We start from the raw sequence: 19,916 nt of genomic DNA, 5'->3' as shown, positions 1-19,916 counted from the left end.
ATAGCTAGGAATATACCTAACAAAGGAGGTGAAGGACCTCTATAAAGAAAATTATGAAATCCTCAGAAAGGAAATAGCAGAGGATATTAACAAATGGAAAAACATACCATGCTCATGGCTGGGAAGAATCAACATTGTTAAAATGTCTATACTTCCCAAAGCAAACTACTGATTCAATGCCATCCCTATTAAAATACCAACATCTTACTTTCAAGATTTGGAAAATTCTGCATTTTGTATGGAACCAGAAAAAAAAACCCATATAGCTAAGGCAGTTCTTAGTAATAAAAACAAAACTGGGGGCATCAGCATACCAGATTTTAGTCTGTACTACAAAGCCATAGTGGTCAAGACAGCATGGTACTGGCACAAAAATAGAAACATAGACATTTGAAATCAAATAGAAAACCAGGAAATGAAACTAACATCTTATAACTACCTAATCCTCGATAAACCATACCTTGGGGGAAAGACTCCCTATTTAATAAATGGTTCTGGGAGAAGTGGATATCCACATGTAAAAGACTGAAACTGGACCCATACCTTTCTCCATTCACAAAAATTGATTTGAGATGGATAAAGGACTTAAATTTAAGGCATGAAACAATGAAAATCCTCAAAGAAAGCATAGGAAAAACACTGGAAGATATTGGCCTGGGGAAAGACTTCATGAAGAAGATTGCCGTGGCAACTGCAACAACAACAACAAAAATGAAATAAAAAGTAGGGTGGCGCCTGTGGCTCAAAGGGGTAGGACACCGGCCCCATATGTTGGAGGTGGCGGGTTCAAACCCAGCCCTGGCCAAAAACTGCAAAAAATAAAAAATAAAAATAATAATAATAAAAAATAAACAAATAAACAAATGGGATTTAATTAAACTGAAAAGCTTCTGTACAGCTAATGAGACAATAATCAAAGCAAATAGACAACCTACACAATGGGAAAGGATATTTGCATATTTTGAATCAGACAAAAGCTTGATAACTAGTATCTATAGAGAACTCAAATTTATCCACATGTAAAAAGCCAACAATCTCATAATCAATTGGCAAGAGACATGAATAGAACCCTCTCTAAAGAAGACAGACGAATGACTAACATATGAAAAAATGCTCATCATCCCTAATTATTAGAGAAATGCAAAGCAAAACCACCCTGAGATATCATCTAACCCCAGCGAGAATGGCCCACATCACAAAATCTCAAAACTGTAGATGCTCACGTGGATGTGGAGAGAAGAGAACACTTTTACACTGCTGGTGACTGCAAAATAATACAACCTTTTAGGAAGGAAGTATGGAGAACCCTGAAAGAACTCCACTCCCATTTGATCCTGCAATCCCATTACTGGGCATCTACCCAGAAGGAAAAAAAATCCTTTTATCATAAGGACACTTGCACTCAATTTACAATCGCCAAAATGTGGAAACAGCGTAAATGCCCACTGACCCAGGAATGGATTAACAACCTGTGGTATATGTACACCACGGAATACTTTTACTATTCAGCCATTAAAAGAAATAGAGACTTTACAGCCTTCGTATTAACCTGGACGGAAGTGGAAGACATTATTCTTAGTAAAGCATCACAAGAATGTAGAAGCATAAATCCTATATACTCAATTTTGATATGAGGACAATTAATGACAATTAATGACATGGTGGGCGTGGGGGAAAGAGAGAGCAGAGAGAGAAAGAAGGAGGGAGTGGTGGGGAAAGGAAGAGCAGAGAGAGGGAAGGAGGGAGGGAGACGGGTCTTGGTGTGTGCCACATCTTTTGGGGGCAAGACACCATTGTAAGAGGGACTTCACCTAACAAATGCAATCAGTGTAACTTGGTTTCTTGTACCCTCAATGAATACCCAACAATAAATAGAAAAATAAAAGAAAAAGAAAATAATAGACCAATCCATGATCTTTGTGTACCTTTGTTTTAAAGTTATATGCACATTCAATACTCCGAATTTTAATTATTAAATTGAAATTTTTACTAAAAAAAATATGCTCATAGACATTGGCATATAAAAAAACCCCTTTCTCCACCAGTACAAATTACTCTGTATCTACTTTGGAAACTAATTTTGCCATTATTTTCCCAAATTCAACTCTGGCATCTGAAATGAACAAAGTTTATAAATAAGAAGAGAAATGAAATACCCACCTGTGAAGGTGTACTGGTGAGTTCCATCTTCTCTTGTGATTTTTCCTTTGCTAGTCGAGCAGCTTCTTTAAATTCCTGAAACTTTTCTGCAAACTAAATGTAAAAGACTATATACATTAACCACATAAAAATAACTCAGTGTCCACTTTTACCTTAGTAAAGTTACTCATTTTCTGAATAACTGACTCTTATGCAAGCAACATAGCCTCCAACCAACTCAATTACAGCTTGTGTAATATGAAAATGATAGAAAAAGAAACCTAATACCAAACATGTATGTGTGCATCACAAAATATTTTGACAAATCTCATTCACAACATCATAATACAACTAAATGAGAATTTAGTGTCAGTTTGCTGACCTATATACCCCCTGGTTGTTGAGAAATAATTTATTAAGACCAGAGTGGTAAGTGGAATCAGTGAAGATAGGCATACTATGTTTTATTACCAAGAACGCTGAGTTTTTAAAATATCTACTTGTAAACATTACAGTATTTAGAAAATGCTTTTAACTTTACGTAACATATAAAGGCATAATATATATTATTACATTATAAGGCATAATATGTAATACTATGATGTCTACTATTTGTATTTTTGCTACTAGCATTTACTATTATCACTAGTTGACAAAATAACAATTTCCAAGATTTTTAAAGAGCTAATGTACAGCAGTAGAAAGGAATAAATACTCCATAAAGATATTTAAAAATGGCAACAACTTAGGCTGGGCGCAGTGGCTCATGCCTATAATCCTAGCACTCTGGAAGACTGAGGTGGGTGGAATGCCTGAGCTCATGAGTTCGAGACTAGCCTGAGCCCAGAGTGAGACCTTGTCTCTAAAAATACCTGGGCGCTGTAGTGGATGCCTATAGTCCCAACTACTTGGGAGGCTGATGCAAGAGAACTGCTTGAGCCCAAGAGTTTGAGGTTGCTGTGAGCTGTGATGTCATAGCACTCTACCAAGAGCGGCAAAGTGAGACTCTGTCTGAAAAATAAATAAATGAATAAATAAAAATAAAAATAAAAATGGTGGCCAGGTGCAATGGCACACACCTATAATCCTAGCACTCTGGAAGGCCAAGGTGGGTGGGTATCTTGAGCTCACAAGTTTGTGACCAGCCTGAGCAAAATCAAGACCCTGTCTCTACTAATAATAGAAAAACCGAGGCAAGAGAATTGTTTGAGCCCAAGAGTTGGAGGTTGCTATGAACTATCATGCCACGGCACTTTACCCAGGTTGAGACAGCTTAAGACTCTGTCTCCAAAAAATAATAATAATAAGTAACTAAATAAATAAATAAAATAAAAATGGCAACAACTTTAGGACAAAAATTATTGTATGTGAAACGCTAATTCTTAGGAACTCATTAGAAACTATAAAAGATCATGGCCTCAAACAGTATCTACTTATGTTCTGAAACTGGAAGCTAGTCTACCAACATTTATCAGAAAGAGTAAGTCAGGGCTACAAAATAACTAAATTTAAAAACCTAAAATCTCTAAGTAACTTAAAATAGCTGTTAGAGTTGGCAATAATTTATGATTCAAGCCACAGAGACAAAAAACAAAAAAGGACAATTAAAGAGTTGGTCAATAAAAATATAAAATTATAGTTCTATTCTGAAACCCCTATAAGCCAATCCTGATTTCATTTCCATCTTGGGAAGGGAAGTTTTGGAAAGAAAGGCGTGTGATACTCTAACTTCCCTTGTAGAGATGGAGGAGATTCAAAATTAAGTCTGTCATTTATCACAACTTTTCCTTCTTACCTTAAACCCTGCCATCTCTACCTACAAACCTGTAAACTAGAGAACTGAATCTGTACTTGTTACAATACTTCTATAATTGAACAGAGTTGTCTCATTACATTAAAAAAAAATCTGAATACAAAGCTAAAAAAGTAGAAATAAAAAGAATAATTTGGAAGTAGTGTACATGGGTTTTCTTATACTAATTTAGCATTCCAAAATTAATATTCTGAAGAGTCTCACCTTCATAAAAACCTATATATAAAATGGTTTATGAAGTGAGTGTATGATGCCCCATAATCATATCATTGTATACAGTTATGATTTAATAAAAAAACAAAAAACCTATATATAGTATTGCTAATTTTTATATCCTTAGCTGTCAGCAAAAGAAAAAAGTAAAGGTATAGGTTTTCATAAGAAAACACAACAGTAAACACTCTAACGATCTAAGCATGGCTGGAATATTGCTCATACCAGTCAACCTGAGAACCATACATTTCTTCCAGTGATTCGGCTTTCTCTTACTTGCAGAGGCCCTTTCCTAGAATTGCCTTTAGAACCTAATCCAAGCCTTTATAACGCTTTGATTCACTCATGGTTTTTAATGATTTTTAGCCAGGATATTTATGTTTGCTTATTTATGTAAAAGATTATAAACTCCTTTGGGTTCCCTACAGTCTGCAAAGTACTATAACTAGTTTCGAAGTAGCCCGAAAAATAAATCATGATTCTGTCATCTTTGGATTAAACCATTCTGAAAGGACTGATGTTAATCCCTTGGAGCCAGATCTAGTGAGTAAATAAACTACACTTGGCTCCAAAGGCTTAAGGGCAGTTTCCTAATATTGAATTCACTCTTGCAATATGAGGATTCATCATCAGAAAGATTAATTGAAGTACATGCTAACTCTTAAATGGAAAAAGAATTATTAAAGAATAAAACATTCGTGGCGGTGCCTGTGGCTCAGTCAGTGAGGCACCGGTCCCATATACCGAGGGTGGCGGGTTCAAACCCGGCCCTGGCTGAACTGCAACCAAAGAATAGCTGGGCATTGTAGCGGGCGCCTGTAGTCCCAGTTACTTGGGAGGCTGGGGCAGGAGAATCGCTTAAGCCCAGGAGTTGGAGGTTGCTCTGAGCTGTGTGATGCCATGGCACTCTACCGAGGGCCATGGAGTGAAACTCTGTCTCTACCAAAAAAAAAAAAAAAAAAAAAAAAAAAGAATAAAACATTCTCAGAGAAAAAAATCAAATAAAAAAAGACATTATGTTGACAATATTTAACAAATGATTCCTTTACATTAGCTAGCTACTCAGTGAAAAATCTAATGAAGAATTTATAGTCAAATTTATTAGACCTAAAAATCATTTAATGCAAGTTTATTTGAGAAATTAATCCACAACTTAATTCCTGTATTGTCAAGAAATTCAGCAAGTGGAATATACTTATAGTTTTAACTTTTTAAAAATTTTTAATAGACAATTCCAAAAGAAAAGTTCTAAAAATGTTCTGAGTCATGGCAAAAGTACTAGAATAGTCCTGTGGCTCAAGTGGCTAAGGTGCCAGCCACATATACCTAAGCTGGTAGGTTTGAATCCAGCCCGGGCCCACCAAACAATGACGGGTGCAACCAAAAAATAGCCGGGTGTTGTGGCAGGCATTTTTAGTCTGAGCTACTTGGGAAGCTGAGGCAGGAGAACAGCTTGAGCCCAGGAGTTGGAGGTTGCTGTGAGCTGTGAAGCCACAGCACTCTACCCAGGGTGACAGCTTGAGGCTCTGTCTCCAAAAAAACCCCAAAAAGTACTAGAATAAACATGTAATTCCCCAAGAGGATTATTTATGGATGGGTAATATCTAGCTGGATGCCTGTGCCCTTGTATGTTGAGATACTTTGAATCTAACGCTCATACCTTTATCACAATTCAAGAAATATATTTAAGGAATAAGGTGTGTGTGTGTAAGAGAAACCAAATCAAATAATATTTGTTTGTTTTAACCACCTTACAGAGAATGATTTAGTCACCAAGGCAAAAGTTAAAATAGTTTTAAAATTGAGCTTTTCTTTTTTTCCTTTTATGAGATTACCCTGGGTAGAGTGCCATGGAGTCACAGTTCACAGTAACCATAAACTCTTGGGCTTAAGTGATCCTCTTGCCTGAGCCTTCCAAGTAGCTGGGACTACAGGCATGAGCCACCATGTCCAGCTAGTTTTTCTATTTTTAGTAGAGACAGGGTCTTGCTCTTCCTTAGGCTGGTCCCAAACTCCTAAACTCAAGCAATCTACTGGCCTCAGCCTCCCAAAGTGCTAGGATTATAGGCATGAGCTACCATGTCTGTAAAATTGAGTTTTAAATTATAATTCATATCTAAAAGATAACAAAAAACCTTGAAAAAAGCATTAAACAATGTTTACAACCAAAACAGAAGAAAACAAAGTAGATTATTTCAACTACTGACCTAATTATAACTTCAAGTTGATAAAAAGTGATGAAAATGTAAGTTTAAAAAAAACAACCATTTTTAAGAATCTAGATTTCTGCAAAAAATAACTTAAAGTTCAATATAAACAATATATATCCACAAGAGCCTGATTATCCAGCACTTCAACAATTTCAACTTTTAAGCTATCAGATCCTGTTTATAATGAACCATGTGCAAAATGTTTCAAATGTGGGTTTACCTTTTTAATTGAATACTTCAAAAAGGTTTTAAGCATGCATATCTAGACCTGGTGGACCAAGATCTGAAGAGCCAAGTGAGTAATACATTATCTCCTTGATCATCGTAGTATCCTGAGATTGCTTCCCTTTTTCCTTATATATTCTTTCCATGCAACATCCACAAGAACCCAAGGTGCTGTTGATACGAACACTGAATGGCTTCTGCTTATAGACAGGACAATTTTTATTTCCAACATTTGGCCTGGTGATGCTCTGCATTTTATTGACTTTTCTGCCACAGTAATTCTTTTGGTTAGTATTATCCAAGAATTCCTCATATTGTCTTTCAGATTTACACTGCACTGCATCAGAGAACTGAACACAGACAAAACACAATTTTCCCTAAACACAGTAATTAATTGTACCTGCCATAATGTCAAAAAGCTGGAATCTTAATCGTTATCAACTTGAGTTTTCATAATTCAGAAGAGCCTGGTGTCTGCCTATTTTGCAGACCATCTCCAATTGAGGCTGCTAATTTTGTATTCTGAAGTGATAATCTCCATCTCCTATCATACATACAGTTAACCACACAAATCCTTCTCAACCAATGGTGACTATTCTTAATGTGTACAATAAATCTTCCAAATGACAATGAAATCCAATGATCTCTTGCATTTTGCTCTAAACTCACTACAGTTGTTCTGAGAATTTAAACAAATTTCCCCTATACTTTATATTCTCCATGTATTCTTACATATAAGATATATGACTTGGAGATGAAGATTTACACGCAGATCTTATGATTTAACTTACTTTTGAAAGATGATGCTCAGAGGAGAATCCCAGTCCATAAACAGTGTTTGCTCGGCTGTCGGCCCACTGGCCAAACTTCTGAGATGTTTTAGTAAATGTCATATTTGGGGTGATAGTGCTATTTATTATTGCCTGAGAAATAAAATAAGTATGAATAACCAGACAAAAATTAGCAAATAGGCATTTAAATACGAGACCATTTAGTTATACAAAAATTTAGGATTACTAACAAGACACAATATTAAACACATAGTTACAGAAACAGTTCCTAGGATTATAAGTGACAGTGAGAAAATATGGCAACTAATAGAACTATAAATATAATGGCACTCTGTCAAAAAATTCCAAAGAGTTTTTAGTGTGGTTAGTTTCTTTACTTTGAATAGTTAGGATCAATATTTATTAATTTTGGATGATATGTACTGGAAACAAATGGCCCTTAATAGTTGTTAATTTAAAAGTAGGGTCCCACCCTCCAAAGACTCTTCCAAAAATGAATACATCAATAGAAAAAAAACCCACTAATTTTCTAAAATCCATAATCAAGAGTTTTTTTTTTTTTAAACAGACAATGATTAAGTTTTATGTAACACAATCTGTCACAGAGCTGCTAAAGGAAAAAAATGTTTTTGAGACTAAGCAACACAACCTTTGACAATGTTTATGTTGTGGCACAATTTTCACAGTATTCCCAAAGGATAAATGTTTGAGACCAAGCGTCTCTGTCTTACTATGGAATGGAGTTAGACAGAGATAGTTATGTATCAATTGCTTTAAGCAGGGGGAACGACAATATTAACACCTCAGTGATATTGTAACAGGACCTGCATTCATAATCAAGAGTTTTATTAAAACTAATTTAACCGACTGGGTGCCAGCAACTCAGAGGCTAGGGCACCAGCCACATACACGGGAGCTGGCAGGTTCAAACCCAGCCCAGGCCTGCCAAACAACAATGACAACTACAACCAAAAAATAGCTGGGTGTTGTGGCGAGTGCCTATATTCCCAGCTACTTGGGAGGCTGAGGCAAGAGAATCGCTTAAACCCAAGAGTTTAAGGTTGCTGTGAGCTGTGATGCCCTGGCACTCTTACTGAGGGTGACATAGTGAGACTCTGTGTCAAAATTAAAAAAAATACTGATTTAACTGAAATACGTGGTATAGAAAAGCCTATCAACCAGTTAGTACTTTTTTCCTTATTCAAAGAAAAAACAAATCTCCAAATACACAGTTGTTTCTCAATATACAGAGGGAATTAGTTCCAGAGCCCCTATGTATACCAAAATCTACATACACTCAAGTCCATGTGTATACGCATACAGAATACACATATATGAAAAGTCTGCCCTCCATATACTCAGACTTCACTTCCCATTAATACTATAATTTCACTCTACATGTAAGTGGACCTGTACAGCTCAAGCCCATATTATTCAAGGATCAACTATATAAATGTTTATTTTTGCATAAAGTGGTACAGATTCGTGATACTGAAAATTGTCATTTTAAGCATATTTATTACAAAACTAGTGTTTTACTATGTCACTGAATATTAACTTTGGTGATCACCATAATAAATTCCACCTATCATCAAGGAACATATCATCTCATCCCCTTTGCCAGTACCATAAAAGTGAGGAATCAATTTTAATTAGGTAGTCCAATGCTCTCCAAATTTAAAATTAAAAAGTGATTCTAATAATAACAGATAAATGCTAATGAATCCATAAGCAGTCATCTGGTGAACTCTTAAATGTGGAATGAGAACCAAGCATTTTCAGAGCAAAACTAAATTTGTTCACTATGAACAACGGTATAAATATTTATTAGTTGTTCTACTACAGACAGAAAAAGAGTGATTCCTTCCTTTCTCTCATAGATAGTAGATGTGTCATCTATTGTTATGCGAGAGCCCTTATCCTCAATCAAGTGGTTTACCTCAAACAAAATCTATATATTTATACTTATATAGCTTCCTTACCCTTCAGTTCAAAAACTGCCTTTCCCAGCATGTCATTTTAGATCTGTAAGATGTGGCTAACAACCGCTCTTAACTTGTAGGGCTGTCATTAAATGAAAGACTAAATGGAGAAGAATTTTATTAACAATGGTATGGAATCATTCATTTCTTCAACATTTTTTACTGAGTACCTATTAAATGCCAAGCACAATTCTAAAAATTTGAGATACCACAAGAGAGTTAATGTAGTTGTAGATTACATTTTCGAACATGAGGAGTCAATAAATGCACAAGTAAATAGATAGCTAACCATTATAATTTTACAAAGTGTCCAGTGCTGTGAGGACTAAGACCAGGATGTGATAAAGTGAAAAGCAAGAAAGTGAAGACTAGTGGGAATGCCCTTAGATGTAGTAGTAGTCCTTCAGTGTTCCAATGAATGTGAGGGGAGGGCACATCTGAGCTTGATGTGAGTGTTTTCAAAAAGATATGGCATTTTACATATAACCTTAATAATTCTCAAAAATAGGGTAGCAAAAGGTTTTATAGGCATCTAAGAAAACTAACCAATGTGCTGTCAGCAGTCACCAACCTTTTTAGGGCCCAGTTTCATGAAAGACAATTTTTCTATGGTCCGGGGGATGGGGAGAATCTGACAAGAGGCAGAGCTCAGGCAACGATGCCAGAGGTAGAAGCGGCTGCAAACAGATAAAGCTTCATTTGCTCACCTCCTGCTGTGCAGCCTGGTTCCTAATAGGCTATGGACTGCTACTGGGGGCCTGGGGGATGGCGACCAGAGCTATAGGTCTCTGATTAGCCCTCCCCATTTTAACTATTTCAAATTATCTTCTTTCTGCTTTTAAGTTTAAGAGGTCTGTTTTAATCTCCATTCCAATCTTTCTTTGCTTCTGTATTATCTGTTCTCTAATCAGTGAAGAAAAACTCTAAAATGATTGACAATTCCACACTTAAAAAAAACTTTTTGGGCCGGGCGTGGTGGCTCACTCCTATAGTCCCAGCGCCGTGGGAGGCCGAGGCGGGTGGATTGCCTGAGCTCAGAGATTCGAGACCAGTATGAGCAGCAGTGAGCCAGAGTAAGACCCTGTCTCTACCAACATCAAAAACAGCCGGACATTGTGGTGGGTGTCTGTAATCCCAGGTACTTAGGGAGGCAACAGGAAAGAGCATCTCCAGAGGTAGAAGAAAATGAACAAAAAAAAAAGAAAAAAGAGTACTTCAAACGAAGAAGAATGAACAAGCAAGCTAAAATTAAAAATAAAAAAACTTTCCGATTTCATTGATTCTTTGAGTAGAATGCTTCTATGAATCCTTTTTTGAGACAGGGTCTCATTTTGTCACCTTCAGTAGAGTGCCATAGCATCACAGCTCACAGCAACCTCCAACTCTTGGGCTTAAGTGATTCTCTTGCCTCAGCCTCCCGAGTAGCTGGGACTACAGGCGCCACAACGCCCGACTTTTTTTTGTTGTTGCAGTTAGCTGGCTGGGGCCAGGCTCGAACCCACCACCCTGGATACATGGAGCCTATGAATCCATTTAAAAGGCAAATTTTAGTTCTATTTATAAACATGTCTCTCAACCCTGGAGTTATTGTCCTTTTAAGGAAAAGAGGTAGAAATGTTATGTCTTTACAGATCATGTGCACACAGATCTTGTAGTGCCATAACCCTGGCTTTCCAATTCAATCATGAAGAGCAGAAATGGGGATGACAGTGAGAAGCAAAAAAAAATATCTGTTTTGCTGAATCAAATAAACTACTACAGCTTACCAAAAAATAACTAGAAACTATAGTAGTTATTACAAGGTAATTAGAAAATGAGAAGTGTAAAAGAAAGTAAACTCTTACAAAAAATAGATTTTGTTAAAAGAAACAATACAAAAACTTTTCACACTACTTACTTAAGGTTCTAATAATTACAATCAGCAAAGTATATTCAGAAATGGAAGTGCCAGAACAATAGTTCATATTGCTTCAGAGGGAACAATGCGTGAGGTTTATCACTTTTCTTTTTTCTTTTTTTTTTTTTTGGCATGGGATTCTTTCCAGGGTTGAATGAGGATTATTTCATAACCAAAATTCTGTCCTTATAAATAACTCAAAGTATATTAATCTGGACAAAGTTAAGTTAGCAACTGAAATCTATTTAATCACTTCCATAAAATTTCTTTTCTTGGACATGGGACTACTTGAGTTGACCTTTACTTTTATATACCATTTGAATATACCATTTAACCCCTACTTCCAGTTAAACTACATTTTATCTGTACTTTGGGCCAAGAGACAAACAGCTAAGAATTGAAGGTTCAAGTCAGGGAAAGAAAAAAAATTAACACTCTAGAGTCTGAGTATCTATTAAACTTCATTAAACCTGTTACAAAATATGACAAAATTATTCTTCATGAAATAAAGCTTCAAATAAATCAACTATTACTATTTCTCAAGTCCTTTAAATCCTCTGAGTAAAAATGAAAAGAGGATCAATTATTCAAGTAAATACATGTTAGTCACTTGTGTATTAAGACACAAAGTACAAATGGCCCCTGGGATCCTATAGTGTAGTTAAGGAGGTAAGAAATGAGCACACAGAAAAAAAACAAAGTTTAGCGTTAAATTCTCTTAAATTCTCTTCAGTCCCCAAAGACACTAGACAACATATACAAATATAGAACAGCTTAATAACATCAATAACAATGGCAGCAAGTGTTTGTAGTAGTGATAACTATGAACACAGTTACCTTCTGCTTGAATTCTCTTAATGAATTCTAATTCATAACTAAGGTTTAGTAATCATGTAGGTATTTTTACTAGTTCCTTTTCACATATGAGAAAACTGAGGTGTGCAGAAGTTAAATACCTTGATCAAGGTCAGATGGCTAGCAAGTAGTGGAATAAAAATTCAAAACAGTCTGTTTTTAGAGTCTGTGCTCTTAACTCCAACACTGAATCACTAAAATTCCTGGGAGTGGAAAGGCCTCATGGCTTCAAGAAAGTCTGAAGAAAAAAGCAGCACCTCATCTTTCTATACACTTTATATCTAGAATCTAATGTCTGGAATTTCTTTCTCTAAGCGAGTTGTACAAAATTCACAGATAATAAAATAATTTCTCCACCCACCTTCTGAAGGGTATACTATCCACTAGGTACTGATGTTAAGTGCTTTGCAGATGTTAACTCATTTAATCTTTACAACCCTACCAGTACTGAAGTGAGAACAATGTGACTCAGAGAAGTAATTTGGCCAAAGTAAAACATTCAGTAGATTGTGGAGGTGACATCTAAACACATGTAATCTTTACTCCTAAATGTTACACTATCTGCTTCTCCTAAAAATGAAACTTTAGATGCTGTCTACACTTCTCTGCAAATAAGAGATGTCAGCTTTAGTATTGACACTGACAGACTTCATAAGATATAGGAATTCTGAACTGTCTACTAGCCTCAGAAGAATATTTGAAAATAAGTCTAGCTCCTGGAATTCTAGACTATGTGTATTTGCTCCACAACTATATTCCTAGTACCTAGCATAGCACCTGACACATAACAGATATGCAATGTCTACCTGTTAAACAAACTGAGTGACCTTAAATATATACAATATTTTGGTTTCTTTTTCCTCCAACCCCCTATAGAATATTTTGGCACATCACTCACTATAGTAAAGTGGCAAATCCTAGTAACTTAATGGACAAAAAATGTTGCTACTCTAAGAATAATCAATTTTGTTTCTTAAAAGTTTTTTAAAAATCAAAAGAAAGTAGTTTAATGATGGTAAAAATCCTCTGACTAAAACTAAAATGCTGTATTGTATAAAGCAAAACAGCAAGATTAGTATAAGTAATAAAAGTTATCTTACCTTTGAGCCATCTAAACTTATTATCCTATACACGTTTCTTGTGCTGTCATAGAAATAAGACACAGTAACTGCATGCTTGCTGGTGGGTACCCAGTTCTTCTTTGTGTTTGGGTCAATCTGGAAGACATGAGCTCGAGTGCTGAAGATAGGTTGTTCCCTGCAGGACAGAAAAGAATTTGAGGGACTGAAAGCAGCCAATTTTATTTAATTGGACAAAAAAAAAAAAAAAGTAAAAACTATTAAGGACAATTCTGCTTAACCAACAACTCCCACATACTGGAAAATTAGAGAAAATATTCAAGTTTGAAAGAAAGTTTAAGTTGGGTGGTGCCTGTGACTCAGTGCGTAGGGTGCTGGCCCTGGCCAAACTGCAACAAAAAAATAGCTGGGCGTTTGGTGGATGCCTGTGGTTCCAGCTACTCAGGAGCTGAGGCAATAGAATCGCCTAAGCCCAAGAGCTGGAGGTTGCTATGAGCTGTGAAGCTACGGCACTCTACCATGGGCGATAAAGTAAGATTCTGTCTCTAAGAAAAAAAAAAAAAAGAAAGAAAGAATATTTTAAGTAGTCAATTATTAGTTTCTTTAAAATAATTATAGCCAATGCCCCTTATTTGCAGATTCTGTATATGGGAATTCGCCTACTCACTAAGTTTTATTTGCAACCCCCAAATCATTAATCAAAGAATTTTCTTTTTTTTGAGACAGGGCCTCACTTTGTCACCCTCAGTAGACTGCTATGGCATCATATCTCACAGCAACCTCAAACTCTTGGGCTCAAGCGATCCACTTGCCTCAGCCTCTTGAGTAGCTGGGACTACAGGCACCAGTGACAACGCACACCTAGTTTTTATTTATTTATTTATTTTTGAGACACAGCCTCAAGCTGTCACCCTTGGTAGAGTGCCATGGCATCACAGCTCACAGCAACCTCCAACTCTTGGGCTTAAGCGATTCTCTTGCCTTGGCCTCCCAGGTAGCTGGGGCTTCAGGCACCCGCCACATGCCCGGCTATTTTTTGGTTGTAGTCATCATTGTTGTTTGGCAGGCCTGGGCAGGATTCGAACCCTCCAGCTCTGGTGTATGTGGCTGGCGCCTTAGCCGCTTGAGCTACAGATGCCGAGCCAGCCCAGCTAGTTTTTAGTATAGACAGGGTCTCACTCTTGCTCAGGCTGGCCTTGAACTCCTAACTCAAGACAATACATCCACCTCGGTACCCCAGAGTGCTAGCAGCTCACAGCATTTCCTTAGTCTTCACAGCTATGTACAGGGCAGTGGAAAACATGTCATGTGATATGCACAAAGCAACACTCTGCTTTCTTGCTTCAGCTCTCATACTATATAAATGAAATATTCTTTTTTCAGTCTATTTAGCACCATTTTTTCACATTTTTGTGTTTTTTGTTGGTAGTTTCACTGTTTAAAAGCCTCTAAGCATAGTGCTGACGTATTCCTACGTGTAAGAAGGATGTGATGTGCCTTATGGAGAAAATGTGTGTTAGATGAGCTTATTCAGGCATGAGTTATACTGCTGTTGGCCATGAGTTCAATGTTAATGCATTAACATTATATATTAAATGTCTTTGAACAGAAACAAGGTTATTTACTGATTAGTTGATGAAAATGTGACCAGAGGCTTCTAAGAATGTGACACTGTATTTTCCCCAGCAGCAATGGTTCAGTATGGTATTTTTGCTAATTCAGCATTCCTGACATCTTTACAGAACAAAACTACCACAATAAGAATCAACTGTACTCTGTTAAAATACAAGTATCTTATATTTGATCCTTACAAGGTCAACAATTTCTACACATTTAAAACTGTATTATTCTAGTTAATAACTAAGTCTATATTCAATATAATCTCTATAATATTGAAAAGTATATTTAAAAGTTGCTAAAACAACAATTTTTTTTTTTTAAATGACAGGGTCTCACTCTGTAACCCAGGCTGGATGGAGACCAGTAGCCTCATTGTATAGCTCACTGATACCTCAAACTCTTGGGCTCAAGCAATACTCCTGCCTCAGCTTCTCAAGCAGTTAGGACTACAGGTATATGCCACTATGCCTGCTTAATTTCTTTTATTTTTTTGTAGAGATAAAGTTCCACTGTTTTGCCCAGGCTGGTCTCAATCTCCAGGGCTCAAGTGATCTTCTCTTGGCCTCCCAAAGTGCTAGGATTGCAGGCCATTGAGCCACCATGACTGGCCCATGGATATCTTATAAAGTAGGGCATTAAAGATAAACAACAGAGATACAAAACAATCAAATATGTTTTTTCAAAATATGATTAGTACAGAAGTTTTTATAGCATCAAAATAAGCATGAGATAATCTACATTTAAGTATTAGAATGTAAAAATTCCCAAGTTCTGAGTAAAAACTTTTATAGAAACAGCATTTACCATTTTTTTAAAGTACAAATAAAGCTCATCTCTTTCATTTCACCACACACTTCTTTTTTTAAAGCAGCCCAAGGTCCTAAAAAGCATTTTAACTGGTAACATTTAATGTTTAAAATTAGATAAATGTTGTTTTAGTTTTAAAGAATTTAAAATATTTTTAAATTTTTAAATTTAAAGAAAGAAAAGGAGAACATGGAAAAGAGAGAAATTAGAAAAATAGGCGAGGCAAATCTGGGTCATTGGCACAACGGCTCTTCAGGTTAGTAATAATAATGGGCTGACATGTCTCCTTCAGACCTTGGGGGCTGGTGTGAACGGGAGGGACCTTACCTATAGATACCTACAAATAACATGGCTCTTTCCCAGTTTTACTTCCGAAAACCTCCAATACAACTTTTCTTTTTTGAGACAGAGTCTCACTCTGTCGTCATGAGTAGACTGCTGTGGCATCATAGCTCATAGCAACCTCAAACTCTTGGGCTCAAGTGATCCTCCTGCCTCAGTCTCCCAAGTAGCTGGGACTATAGGCATTTGCCAGTACATCCTGCTAGTTTTTCTATTTTTAGTAGAGACAGTCTTGCTCTTGCTCAGGCTGGTCTCAAACTCCTGATCTCATGCAATCCAACTTCCTTGGCTTCCCAGAGTGCCAGGATTACAGGTGTGGGCCACCACACCCAGCTCTACAACTTTGGTTATTAAAGTTGTTACTATTTCCTTCCTTTAAAGGGAAGTAATATATTTTATGCCACTCCCTAAAAAAATTAAGCAAAGAATCACTACGTCTTGCTTAATTACCATTATACATGGATTCATTTGACAAATAATTATTAACAATCTGGCAGTGCATTGTACCAGGATAATGAATTCTGGATTGAGAGGTCTTATTCACTCCCTCTTTCCCCTTCTTCAATCCTTGCCTTTCAGTGAAGCTGGTGCTATAGGTTATCTCCTAAAAGCCCTACAGCCCTTATTTTTCTTTTTTCACCTTAAAGTCCTAGGTAAAAGCATAGTTGGTCAGACTATGGCTGGTTCCAACTTACAGAGCATCTGACTATACACAACTCTTTTAAGGCATATGAGAAAGGGACATGAAACACTCCATTCTTTACCTACTTGATAATTTTTTGTCTTCATTTGTTGGGGAGTAAATTTCTCAATAGTGTAGGCTAGTGATAATGGGAACGTATAATAAACATTTTCTAAAAACTAGTTATTAAGATAATGTTATTGCTCTTGTAAGCTGTATGTGACCAATTAAGAAATCTTTAATCAAAGGAAACGCAATGTTTTGAATCCAGTAAAGACTATGCATATCATATTAATTCACTTTAATTAATCCATACAATTTAATTCCTTTCAGAATAAAAATCTTTTGAGTAAAATAGCTGTCTTATAAGCAAATGGCATTTGAATATCAACTAAATACATGGCTTTCTTCAATCCTCTTCTGAACAGCTGTTTTTTTAAAGAAAATTATAGTTTAAGATTTCTGTGGTCAAAAGCCTACCAAAGTCTGTATAATGAAGACTCAGGAAATAATTTTCACTGCTGATACAAGAAACAGAATTCCTAGAAGTAATGAAGATGTTATTGCATTTGATGGGCATACAATTAAATGATTCAGCTTTTGTTGAATATCTAATACATGCCAAGAACTAGGACAAAGATGGTCCCTGCCCTTGAAAAGTTCAATTTGGTGAAAAAAGATGGATATGTTAAAAATAAAATGCTCTGGTGGTGCCTGTGGCTCAAGGAGTAGGGCGCCGGTCCCATATGCCGGAGGTGGCGGGTTCAAACCTAGCCCCAGCCAAAAACCACAAAAAAAAAAGAAAATGCTCTTCACCATGACAGATTCTTTGAAAGTAAGTGACTGAAGGCTATGGATGGAAAATGCCTAAATAGAGTTTGAAACAATTTACAGCACAGTGGGAAAAGGTTCATCAGTGTAGCAAGAACCTCAGTACAGGTAAGTCTGAGTGCCTCTGAAGAAAGAAGCTAGAATAAAGAAAGAGAAAAGACATGAGAGTCTCCACTGGGAGATACTGAGAGATTATAACAGGAATACAGCTTCGCATTTTAGAAAAATAAATTTGGCAGCACTATAGAAGATGGACTGGACAGAAACAACACTAGACAGAGCCTTAATGAAGAACCTCAACTACCAAAAAATAAAGATGAAAGGTCAGGGAATGGGATGAAGATGTGAGAAGGAATTAAAGTTAAATTTAGCAAGTGGTGTCAATAAGATTAAGTAACAGGTTAGACGTAGGGCAGTGATTCTTAAACTAGGATGATCTGTCAGGACATTTCACAACATCTGGAGACATTTTTGGTTCTCACACTGAGGGATATTGCTATTGGAGTCTAGCAGGTAGCAATCAGGGATGTTGCTAAACATCTACAATGCACAAGACAGCTCCCCACAATAAAGTTACCCAGCTGGGTTCAGCGCCTGTAGCTCAGTGGCTAGGGCACCAGCCACATACGCTGAGGCCGGCAGGTTCGAACCCAGCCCCGGCTGCCAAACGACGACAACTACAACCAAAAAGTAGCCAGGCATTGTGGCAGGTGCCTGTAGTCCCAGCTACTTGGGAGGCTAAAGCAAGAGAATTGCTTAAGCCCAAGAGTTGTAGGTTGCTGTGAGCTGTGACGCCACAATAGCACCGAGACTGAGAAATCCTGATGTAGGAGATGCAGGAGAAATCTAAATCTCCGGGCTTCTAGTTTAAGTGACTGAAATGAAAACAGGGCCACTCTCTAGGATGAGAAGTAGAAAGTGATATATTAGAATGGAAGGGGAGGATGAGGTCGGGTTTCATTTTTTTTTTTTTTTTGAGACAGAGTCTCGCTCTATTGTCCTAGGTAGAGGATAGTGGCATCAGCCTAGCTCACTGCAACCTCAAACTCCAGAGCTCAAGTACCACTCCTGCCTCAGCCTCCCAAGTAGCTGGGACTACAAGCACAAGCCACCATGTCCAGCTAATTTTTCTATTTTTGGCAGAGAAGGGATCTCATCTCCTGAGTTCAAGCAATCCTCCTGAATCTCCTAGATGCTAAGATTAGAGATACGAGCCACTGTATCCAGCCTGAGCTCAGTTTTGATGGAATTTTGATGTCTACAGGCTATGCTATGTAGAACTATCAGGTCAGGAACTTAAAAACACTAGTTTGGAGCTCAGCAGAGAAAACTAGGCTGGAGTTAAAAGTTGGGGAATCACTAGGAGATCTTATGATCAGTCTAATTAAGATACGTTTTAACACTAAGCATGTCAATAAATTTCATTTAGAGAAAACCTGTACAAGAAGCAGTAGAGAAGCTATGCCTGAAATCTTAAAACTCTTACACTGTGAAAAGGACCTTTTATAAATTTGAAACTAATTGTTCCAAGTGTCCAACTGCTACAGTCAATATCTTTTCAAATAAACTGGATGGCACTTAAAAGTAAAGGTTAGACACTACTTTATAACAATTCACACAAATACTAACTAGATCAAATACCAGCATTTCTTAAAGTGTGTTCTAACAACAGTCTGAGAAATGAGTATTTCATCCATGTTTAAATAAGTTTTGCTCCACTGTGTTATACCCTAAAATAATTATAATGTACATTAGCATATTAAAGGTTTTAAGGAGTCCTACAGCAAAGAAACCCAACTAACACTGAATAATTCAGCATATGGCAAAATTATTTGACCTTAGAATTCTTTTTTTTTTTTTTTTAAATTAAATCATAGCTGTGTACATTAATGCAATCATGGGGCACCATGCACTTGACCTAAGAATTCTTTTTCATGTAATACATGAACATCTCTTAGGATTCATATCCACAATTTGAGACTCAAAAGACATGATCTGAGGTAAGTATCTCATTTAAAGTTGGTCTGGACAGTCTACCACCTTTACTGACATTATTCATTATATTTATTATAACACAAATTTGAGGCTTTATTTAGTAATGGCAATAGTATTATTTCTTAAATAGATATTTATTAAGAACACTCAAACTACCTCTTCTAAGAAGCTAAACGTTAATCTAAAAATCAGTTTTAAAAGTAAATAGATTTGGCATAAAATGCTTTAAACTAGCCTAGACAGGCAAATCTATAGACACAGACACATTTTAATTCTACAGAATCATCTATGTCAAATTTCTTGTATCAATAACCGGAATAAGTAGCTCAAACTATGTCACTGACCTAAAAAAAAAGCTTACTGGAGTTATTTTCCTGTTGGTTCATAAAATAATTCGAGGAAATTGGTATAAGAACAATTCTGAAGTTCTTCATC

General features: G+C 36.6%; 1 protein-coding gene and 1 non-coding gene across 4 annotated transcripts in view; both read right to left on the bottom strand.

Annotated features, from left to right (window-relative positions):
• Positions 1–19,916, bottom strand: part of HOMER1 (homer scaffold protein 1) — a 154,485-nt gene that overhangs the window by 77,457 nt on the left and 57,112 nt on the right. For all 3 annotated transcript variants that reach the window (XM_053587700.1, XM_053587706.1, XM_053587704.1), the window contains exons 2-4: positions 13,226–13,382; positions 7,392–7,523; positions 2,161–2,253 (exon numbers count right to left, since the gene is read on the bottom strand). In XM_053587700.1, coding sequence (XP_053443675.1) covers positions 2,161–2,253; positions 7,392–7,523; positions 13,226–13,382 — 382 coding nt within the window. The remainder of the gene's footprint in view (positions 1–2,160; positions 2,254–7,391; positions 7,524–13,225; positions 13,383–19,916) is intronic.
• Positions 8,094–8,221, bottom strand: LOC128593019 (small nucleolar RNA SNORA63). The gene has a single exon (XR_008382210.1). It is a non-coding gene; the product is annotated as a small nucleolar RNA SNORA63 (small nucleolar RNA).

Source organism: Nycticebus coucang, chromosome 1 (assembly GCF_027406575.1).
Source record: "Nycticebus coucang isolate mNycCou1 chromosome 1, mNycCou1.pri, whole genome shotgun sequence".
In the NCBI taxonomy this organism is placed as follows: Eukaryota; Metazoa; Chordata; class Mammalia; order Primates; family Lorisidae; genus Nycticebus; species Nycticebus coucang.
Note: the sequence above shows the minus strand (reverse complement) of the source record. Positions and strands in the feature narration are given on the sequence as shown.